This window comes from Palaemon carinicauda, chromosome 19 (assembly GCF_036898095.1).
Source record: "Palaemon carinicauda isolate YSFRI2023 chromosome 19, ASM3689809v2, whole genome shotgun sequence".
In the NCBI taxonomy this organism is placed as follows: domain Eukaryota; kingdom Metazoa; phylum Arthropoda; class Malacostraca; order Decapoda; family Palaemonidae; genus Palaemon; species Palaemon carinicauda.
Window position 1 is genome coordinate 12846119 of NC_090743.1, and position 10976 is coordinate 12857094.

A 10976-nucleotide genomic window follows, 5' to 3' on the forward strand; every position below is an offset into this window, starting at 1 on the left:
ATTCTCATCTTCGTGCCTGTCTGTTACCTTAACATACTCCGTGTATAAGGAGGGCCAACTGAAATCCCACACCACTGGGTAACACCAAACCATACCTTTAGTCACTGGTGTCAACATCAAGAACACAGGGACAAGGTAGAAAGATCTAAGGGGGCTCAAGCATTCCTTAGGTCACACTTATCAGCAGTTCGTACCGCAACAGGAAAAGAGATTCCATCTTCCAATGGTGTGCTGTAATCACTGGGGGAGCCTCACACACCACCAGAACCTGTAAAGGACACAGACATAGACCCAATATCTCCTTGCTCCTGACACATTCACAACAGGGACCGAGCCAGGGGTGTACGCCCAGAAGCAGCGCCTTCCTTGGCGTCTTCTTGGGTATTGCCAAGACAGACACTGAAGAAGGCTTAGCTTTTCCTACCCTTTAAGATGTACACTTGCCACTGAACAGGAGGCCACGGCCTAAATTAACACTTGGAGATCACTGCGAGCAACCATGCCCCTTACACGACGCACAAAAAAAAGTGTCTACAGCCAGTTTAGACAAACCAGTTACAACATAAGTCTTTTCCCTAGCAAGTACGAATCTCCTTCACGTCCATAACAAATGGCAAACATTCACTTTCAGCTAAAAAAAGAAGCAGATAAAAACTTTTGGTTAGAACGCAAAAGTAGGCTAAAGACAAAAGTGCTCGCCATCTGTCGTTAACTACCTTATTAACAAATTCAACGGCTGATCCAGCTCTGCTGAAAACACTTCGTCTAATTAGTTAAAAGAAAAGTTTTGTATATGTGTAGGAACAAATGTTATTAAAACATCACAGAGTAATAATAAAGGTAAAGATATAAACTGACTTCCCTAAACCACCTTTCATCTATTCTATCTTCTCAACCTAATGAAGAAAAGCAGTACACCTGGCAACTGTTCTAAAGCAGACCAATTCTATTAGAAATTGATGGGCTTTACATAACCAGAAATTGATGGGCTTTACATAACCAGAAACTGATGAGCAATTATTTTTATGCAAATACTACTGTAGTCTACACTAAAATTTCAAATACAGTAAGTTCAATGTGGTGATTGTGACATCAATTGCCTTTCAAGGATGTAGCACTTATGCAATTAATTATCCTCAAGATAAACCATTTTTCTTTGTCAAACCATATTAGGAAATTTTTTTCCTTCAAAATATGAACAGGATCATGTATCACAGTACTGTAATATCATAACTTGAAGCTTTTTTATGACCTATACAAAAACAAAATGAGGATCACCTTCTAAGGAATATGACTTTCTTTACAATAATACATAGGCATTGAGTCAACCTATTTCAAAATTACATGCATTATATCAGCAAGCATCTAATTCCTTCCCAACTACCTACAAAACCATCTAACAGGATTCAACATAACTAAATTGAAAACTTTGAGAAAAAGGACATAAACCTGTCAAGCAAATCTAAACAGAAGGGCACGACCATAAAGGATCAAATATACTGTACAAAAACATATTAATGCATGTAAATAATAAGCCATTAAATATTCTTGTACAACAGTTTTCTAGTGTGGGGCATTACAAGCTAGCTAGATTTCTTCCATGTGCACATTCAATTTCATATTCAACAGTAGTGCAAAGTATGTGAACCACCAGTGTGTAAAATATTTTTTTTACTTTATAACTCAGTAAATCGTGAAACCAGCATCAACAATAAATATACCTGTAGGGAATAGTACAATTGTACATCTGGAGATGCCAATATCGTACTAACAATAAATAAAACCAAGTACATGTAATAAAGAGGACAGTACACTAGATACTGCTATGGTCAGACTAATGAGAGGGTCTACCAGACTAAGATACCTTAAGCCAAACTTATACAAAATAGTGTTAACCCAGCCTGTTACCAAGAAAAAAAAAAAAAAAGTATAAAGATAATCTAAAATACTGTTAACCAGCCTGTTATAAAAAAAAAAGAAGTCTAAAACTGATGTGCAAATATAGAAAAATCAACAACAGATAAGATAACAAAATGTGGTTGGGAACAAAGTTAGAAAAAAAGAAAAACATTCTTTGAATACCTACATAATATATTTACCCACGGAAACCACCTTTCTCAAAAAAATGGAAACTTACACTATGGCATTTACACCTCTGCAGTATCGCTCCCACATAGATCTAAATCTCGGTTGTCCTCCGATATCCCAAACTTTTATGGTAACATTGCCCTTTGTAATTTTCCTCATGTTGAAACCAACTGTTGGTATCATATCTTCACTGAACTGCCCAGACTGGAAAAGACACATTTTAATTAATTTAGGCTAATTATGTTAAACACAAAAACATGACCAGATTTTTGCCATAAGACAGAGCATAATTAATATTGAAATATTTAAACCTTGAACTATTTTTAAGTTTGTGTAAAGGAAAAACTCTCTCTCACAAGCAAAAACCCTTAAATTCCTCTACTGCCAATAACTTTCTGAAATATGAATTGACTAACCCTACAAAAAACATAAAACTACAATACTAGGCATAAAACTAATGACACTGATACATATTGTATACATGGTTAATACCTTATGAGCCTTTCACAAAATCATTTTATAGACCTCTTTTTCTAATTACAGTATATTTTGTAATTTTATTGACACACGGGAACTCTATTGTAAGTGATCCCCAAGACAAGTAAATATTTTTGAGGGGATAGTTTCATAAAACTAGAAAGAAAACATTGTTAGGACCTCTTTCCTATTTTGTTCCATACTGAAGGATAAGTCATAGCTTTGCCGAGGATATTTCCCACTTGAGTGGGTCCATTTAAGAGACCTGAGGACTCATGACATGGTTCGTGTGGCTCAACAGGGTCTGTTAAAAAGACCTGAGTATTCGCACCATGCTCCATATGGCTCAAGGTATCTAGGACAAGACTGTGCACCAGTCCTCCCCCCTCCTCTAGAGTCCTGTCTATTCTCATTAAGTGTCCAAATCCGATTCCAAGTTTAAAACTGGATCATAGACTAAGTGGTAACTTTATCATGAAAATCAAGGAACTCCGACTATGAAAGAGAGAAACGTCAAATCTGGGTACCATTCGATATGTGGCTGCTTGGTAGCAATCAAGGTCCCTCCGATTCTAAAGTTTTGGGAAATTGGTGAACTGAGAAACGAGATTGCGGAAAAGCGTAAGTGTCTAGGATTCCCTAAGATGTTGGAAGGTGTCGTCGAACTTTTGTGAAAGTCTGGGACTGGTAGAATCCAGGAAGTTTCCTATTCTTCTTCATTATGAGCAGGTCAAGTGAGAGAGAGAACTGAAGCCTTTCAGCCACAAACGATTGAGCGTGTATGACTTGAAGAGTGCTCTTGCTAAAAAGAGCCTTGCACAGGGCTATCACGTCTTCTGCCTGGCCTGGAATATTTCTATTCATATATGTTCCTACACAGATACAAAGCTTCCTCCTTAACTTGATAGGAATATGTTTTTAGCATAGCTGGGACTAAGATTCTGAAATTTATAATGAGATGTCTGTAGTTACTGACAGGAGGCAGGAAAGCACCAGCCCCATCCAGCAAACTGAATATCCACCTTGTTATTACCCATCGGAGAATACAAACATACTGCAGGCTCCATCAACTAGCCATTTTAATATTATGCTTTTCCTTCTATATCATTATTGGCAGTTCAGATTTTGCAAGAGTACTCCCTCTCGAGTGGGAAGGAGTGTCTGCTGCTGCTGCCGATTTGAAGTTGATGGGCACCACCCTTCTTCCCCTCGTCAGCATCATCTTGTGTCTGAGAAGGTACTATGGACGTACGGTAGCTTCTCATAGTAAAGTCTCTTAATGGATTATCTAGAATCTCTTACTTTTGAGTGTCACCATTGTTGGCCAGAAATTGAACACTAGAGGAACTCTCTTGCTTCACATACATTGCAACAACAAACAACAGCCAGCATTCATTTTATTAAAAAGAAAAGAAAATAAAAGGTTTGATTTAAGGCACGTCTGTACTCAGTTGCAGCCAAAAACAACATGAAGCTCTTCCGACAAGTGGAGGGGCCGGGCTTCTCATCCCCTCTTGTTAACTACCCCATTAACAGCCATTTCAACTCATGCTGAAAACATCTACCTATTTAAAGGACAAAAGATTTGTATATGCATAGGAACAAACAGTTGTGAGTTTATAAAAATAATTCAAATGACAAATAGCCTACAGTACTGTATAAAAATGACAAATTCGGAGATAATTTGTATCTTTCCTAACGATACAAACCTTTAGCTATTTATCAGAGATATTACTTTCGGGGATACTGAAAGGATGAGCCATTAAAATTTAGCAGGGGTTAACTACCCATACCGCTAATTAGTGGTGAGGGGGGGGGAGGGTAGCTAGCTACCCGTCCCACTCTCACGCCTGTAATTATGCTCACTTTGCTCGGAGGTAGGACTTCAAGGGGGATAGAGTCGGCGAGCAAGTTTGTATAAATAGCTAAAGGTTTGTATCGTTAGGAAAAATACAAATTTTCTCCGAATTCATCATTTGTTCCGTCAATGGAATACAGTACAAACCTACGCTGTTTATTAGGGGTGACTCCCCCATTAGGAGAGTGGACATCCCTGCCAATCTGGCTTCTTGGCTTTACCCGGGGCTCCTTGAGTAGGTTGGTACCAAATATAAGGAGTCCCTACACCACGCTATACCTTGCTACGTAAAGTCTGCGGCCTACGCAAGCTGTGTCTCAAGATAAGCAGTGTGACTGTCAAGGTAAAAGTTATTCAAAGTCTTTATAGGAAAAACTGTTATAACCGAGACTTTCCCAATACTGTACCACCTTCATAGGGTATGGGGACGCAACAGTAATGACCCAATAATTGGTACACAAGGGTGCATGGTTTACTTGCAGTGGTTTGAGGTCAGCTTGTGCAGAGAACCCTGGCTGCTGCTTTCCTCGAGAGGGAAGGATGAAGAAAAGAATAAGAGTCAATCATACCTTTTCATTCACGAAGACTAAATCTGGGTAACAGTGCCCTTAACCTTCTACTACTTGTCCAATAAGGAACTTGAGGTATTAGACCAGCTGTTGTGGAGCCACCACAGGACCAATAGAAAACGTATCTAGCCTCCTGTGGGACACGTCTTGGAGTGGTTTAGTGTTTCCACACCCCAGCCTGTACAACATGCATCAGAGAAATTTCTTTTGAAGGCCAGAGAAGTAGCTAAGCCCCTAACATCGTGGGCTCTGGGGCGACGTGACGGAGGATGATCTGGATTCAGGGCATGGTGTATGACCCTGCAAATCCAACCAGAGATGGTATTCTTGGTGATCCTCCTCTTGTTCCTCCCTGTGCTGACGAATAGTGAGGGCACATGGGGACGGGCTGCTGCTGTCTTTTTTAGGTAAAGCCTCAAACTCCTCCCTGGGCAGAGTAAGAGATGGTCTGGGTTGTCTGTTATAGAGCAGAGCCTCGTAATCTGGAAGGAGTCGAATCGGGGATCTGGCACCCCCCGGGTTCAGAGTCTTGGCAACAAACTCAGGGACGAAGCTGAACGATACCTCACCCCCATCCCCTTGAATACACGACGTCGTATGAGACCATGAAGTTTGCGACTCGTTTGGCTGAAGCTAAAGCGAGCAGGAACACAGTCTTCCAAGTCAGGTGGCGATCTGTTGCCTGGCATATTGGTTCATAGTGATGCCTCTTTAGAGACCAAAGAACTCGAACCACGTTCCATGGGGGAGGTCTCACTTCAGACTGAGGATAGGTAAGTTAGTAACTCCGTATGAGTAAGGAAAGATCTAGCGACGAGGAAATGTCTATTCCATTCAGTTTCAGAGTGAGACTTAAGGCTGAGCGATAGCTTTTTACCACCGAGACAAAGTCTCATTTCTTCACGCAAATACACGAAGAACTACGCTATTGCTGGAATCGTGGCATCAAGTGGAGAAATACCCCTTCCACCACACCACCCAAAGAAGACATTCCACTTTGCCGGGTAGACTGCTGCTGCTGATTTCCGCAGGTATCCAGACATCCTGTTCGCAACTTAATGCAAAAATCCTCTCTCAGTGAGGAGATGCTAGATAGTCTTCCGGTGAAAAGTCGTAACAAAGCTACGGTTTTGTGGTAGATGTTGATATGTGGTTGTCTGAGCAGATCATGTCGTGGAGGGAGTTATCTTGGAGGCTCAGTTAGGAGTTGCAGAAGGTCCGGGAACCATTCCACATGATCCTACAGCGGAGCTATGAGGGTCATTGAGAGGTTGATTGATGTTCTGGTCTTGTCGAGTACCCTCCTCATCAGACAGAACGGGGGAAAGGCGTACATGTCAATGTTGTCCCACCGTTGTTGGAATGCATCTTGCCAGAGAGCCTTAGGGTCTGGGACTGGGGAGCAATACAACGGGAGCCTGAAGTTCAGAGCCGTTATGAAGAGATCCAGCGTCAGAGAACCCCACAAAGTCAGGACTTTCTTGGCTACTGGATGATCCAAAGACCATTCGGAACTCACTATCAGAGCTGCTCTGCTCAGGTTGTCAGCGAGCACATTCTTCTTGCCTGGAATGAAGCGTGCTGATAGTGGTATCGAATGAATCTCGGCACATCTCCTTTTTCCTAATATACTTGACAACACTGAAATTACCAAAGAATTCTTCTTCTCTCAAGACGTTAACTACTGCAATGTAGTTGTTCAGTGGCTACTTTCCTCTTGGTAAGGGTAGAAGAGCTGCTCTACTAAGAGAAGGACACTTCAAAATCAAACCATTGTTCTCTAGTCTTGGGTAGTGCCACAGCCTCTATACCATGGTCTTCCACTGTCTTGGGATAGAGATCTCTTGCTTGAGGGTACTCAGGCACACTGTTCTATCTTTTCTCTCCTCTTGTTATTTTGAAATTATAGTTTACAGTATATAAGAAAGATTTACTTATGTTATTAATGTTCTTGAACTTCTCTTGCAGTTTATTTCTTAATTTCCTTTCCTCACTGGGCTTTTTTCCCTGTTGGATCCCTTGGACTTATAGCACCCTGCTTTTCCAACTAGGGTTGTAGCTTAGCTAGTAATAATAATACTGTATCTATGAAATTCAGTACACATAACAAATAATATTGAAACCAAGATATAACATCCCAAACATGAGAGCTCCTATGAAGTTTGATACACAGGAACATATACAGCATTACAGACAATAAGATGATTGTTACTGTTGATAACAAAGAAACATCAAGGCAGACTTAGCTAAATTGGCAAAAGGAATGAAAACCCTGTGACAAATTGCTGGAAGTTGGTACCTTTCTATGACAGACTATTAAGGTGTCTGATATAAACATCAATCAATTAATATTCATTACAACCCCTGTCATGAGAACCACTTGATATTAATTATTACAAGGATTCAATGGCCAAGTTTGTCAATTTGTTTAATAAAAGTTTATTAATATAAATGTCAGATGCTAACAGAGGAAGTGTGAGGTCTAAGGAATTCCATGACATTTGGTCAATCTACAACTTTAGTGTTGTCTGCAGACTGAGGGGTATCAGATCTATATCGCTCAACTGTCGAGTGAATTGCACTGGAGTAATACCAGATATCAGAAAGGATCAATCACCAAGTTAGGTTGACTTAGACTTTGTCCGAAATATGGAAAACAAATAACGGAGAACTACAGTCCTTACCTCATTCAAAGTCTCGTTCGAAACTAACACTTGAAGTTCTCTGACATCCTGACATCAAAAGTAATTGACGAGAAGTTAAATAACCAAACAACAGCTATCATACAATAACCAAAAATCACATTTAGCTTAGTAAGTTTGATTTGATATGACAGATTATACTCAGTTTACAAAAACTAATCTCCACCAATAGGCTGCCCAAGGATGCCTTGAGAGCAACATAACACTAAAACCCTGAGATTTCTGATCACAGGCACATCACCTCATATTGAAACAAAAGCATAAAACATAAATCCTCATATATCAACCATGATGAGAGCTCCTATGAAGTTTGATTTGCACGAACATACAATATCGACAATAAGATCATTGTTATTGTTGGGAACAGAAACCAAAACATCAAGGCAGACTTGACAATAAGAATAAAAATCTTGAAACAACTTACAAGAATTGGGCACCTTTGGAACCTACAAGAATTGGGTACCTTTGGAACCTACAAGAATTGGGTACCTTTGGAACCTACAAGAATTGGGTACCTTTGGAACCTACAAGAATTGGGTACCTTCGTATGCCAGCTAATTAGGGTGTTAGATAAAAACATCAATTAATTAAGATTCATTACAACTCAAATACTGAGACCACCACTTAATATTCCTTACCGCCAATTTTCAATGTAGTTTGTCACTTTGGGGTGCATGTATGATAGCGGCCACCTGCATGTATGATGACGGCTGACTTAGAATACGGCAGTCAAAAGGGGGGTCGCAGGGGAGCGTTAGGCGTCCCCTCTTAGGTAAGGACACGACTTGTAGTTTAGGTTAGTTGTCTATTTTTTATACAAGCAGGAGGAACTGGCCGCTGATATACAAAGGCTCCCTCACTTTAATATAAAGTTTAGTACCAATATGATGTAAGGTGCTAACATAGGAATTGTGAGGGTAAAGGAATTCCATGATTTTTGGTCAGTCTAGAACTTTTAAGTGTTGTTTGCAGACTGTAGAGTATCAGATATGGTAAAGTTTTACTTTATCAAAGATTCTGATTTCGAACAGAAAATATGTTTTCCTGTAGTAAATAACATGATTTTTTCTATAGGAAAAAAGTAGTTTTTTTCCTAGTTACAATGCCCTGTAATACAGTAGAATAATACCTCAGATATGCATAGCTAAACTATTGAAGGAATGGAACTGAAGTAGTATCAGATGTTAGAAAGGGTCATTCACCAAATTAGGTTGGGTTAGGCTTTGTTCCAAACATGAAATTATGATATCAGAGAACTGCAGCTTCTACCTTACTTATTATTTTACTCCACATGTCAAATTAAATACCAAAGCAAGAGTAATTATATAATAACTAATTATTACACAAGGCAAATTATGTCAAATATGACATGACAGATTGGACTTGATAAAAAAAAATCTCTTACAATCGGCTTGTCAAAAAGAGTAAAAGAACAAGAAGCTCATTGATTTCCCATTAAAAGTTCAATATAAAACTCAAAACATTAAGAAGAAATATTACCTAGACATAAATTAGGCTAGACAGACTTCTCCAAAAGCTTTAATCAATGGTAAGGCGCCGCCAGGCTATACCTTTTATATCCCGTTACTCTCAAGGTCCGTAAATAATGAAAAAAGTATCATAATGAAATGCAGTACAGCTAATTACTTGATAAAGAAATAAAACTCCGTTTTACGAAAATAATATAGGATTAAATATTAAAATAAGGGCAGTATTTGCTAAGCCGAAACCAATCTTGGAACAATAAGTGACGTCGCCAACGCCTAAAGAAAACACCAATACTTACGGCAATAACATTGACAAAAGTCGTTTTTCCTGAATATTGTAACCCTACGAGAGTAAGTTCCATTTCCTCCTTCCAAAAGAGGCTCTTAAACCAGTCCAATATTCTGTTGATTAAGGCCAGCATCTTAGAAGGGTCACGAGACTGGAAAAACACCCGATTCGCTGTCACTTGTACTATGACTAAACAGCAGCACCCAAACACCAATAGACGAAAGAAGACTTTGATTATCTATAAGGGATTGGGAACCTTACTAACAAAAGAGCATCGCTTCATTATCTACCAGATCTTTCCTACACCTGATTTATAAGGTGTCGAAGGTGAACCCAGTTCATTTGGTTGGGTTTTCTTCGTATCTTTAGCCGAGTCTAGAGCTGGATGTGAAAATGGGATCTATTGGGTTTACCTGAACACAGTTATTACGATGTATATTGGCTATAAACTAATTAGAACACGTGACTATAGTGTTTATGCTTGAGTTAACGCTTTAAGGAAACGATTGATATCCTACTTGGAGTAACATCTGGAACTTAGGTCCCAGCGCAGTAACCAATGACCAAAATTCTCCGTAAATTGTTATATTGATCACAAGATTTCATCAAGAAAATCGAAGAAATTCACAATAATATGCAATAACACATTGAAAGCAAATGAACTAATATCCGTACATGCTCTCTCTCTCTTCTCTCTCTCTCTCTCTCTCTCGTCTCTCTCTCTCTCTCTCATCTCTCTGGGGAGTGTGTACGTACAGTATGTTTGTGTTGTACAAAAGAGGAGACCATTAACACGAATAATAATCATGCAACCACGTGAACTGCTATTTCGAGGAAAAACTACGTTCTTTACTTGACAAATCCGATCTTCGAAGGTCATATTTTTTCGAAACTCTCTCTCTCTCTCTCTCTCTCTCTCTCTCTCTCTCTCTCTCTCTCTCTCTCTCTCTCTCTCTCTCTCTCTATATATATATATATATATATATATATATATATATATATATAGATAGATAGATAGATAGATAGACAGATAGATATTGAAAGATATATTCTCTAAAGAGAAAAGTATTTTGAAGAGATGGTCCTACAGTATTAACTTATGCATAAAAAAACATGGTACCTTACTAAAGCCTTAGAACATAGGCTAGTTACAACTTGAAGAGCTGTGGAAAGAATAATAATGGGAATAACAGTAAGGAACAAACTAAAGTAGAGGATATTCTAACAACAGTTAAGAAAAAAAGAAATGGACATGGACAGGACTTAAACTGAGAATGGCTGATAACAGACGGACATTAAGAACAGCAGAATGGGTCCCTAGAGATACCTAAAAGAAGCAAGGGAAGGGAGAGAAGACGGTGGATTGACGAACTAAGAATATTGGCGGGTTCTAAATAACATAGAAAGATCCTAAGCTGATGGGAGTGGAAGGACATGTCTGAGGTCTTTGTCTAACAGCGGACTAGTTATGGTTGGGTGTCAGGATTAAGTTCAATCCATTAATTG

At 39.2% G+C, this 10976-nt stretch overlaps 1 protein-coding gene across 1 annotated transcript in view; it reads right to left on the reverse strand.

Annotated features, from left to right (window-relative positions):
* Arl8 (ADP-ribosylation factor-like protein 8) overlaps window positions 1-9670 on the reverse strand; it is a 28992-nt gene extending 19322 nt beyond the window's left edge. Inside the window, exons 1-2 of the mRNA XM_068393166.1 lie at window positions 9481-9670; window positions 2138-2292 (exon numbers count right to left, since the gene is read on the reverse strand). Coding sequence (XP_068249267.1) covers window positions 2138-2292; window positions 9481-9603 — 278 coding nt within the window. The 5' untranslated portion in view covers window positions 9604-9670. The remainder of the gene's footprint in view (window positions 1-2137; window positions 2293-9480) is intronic.
* Between the last annotated feature and the right edge of the window lie 1306 nt (window positions 9671-10976).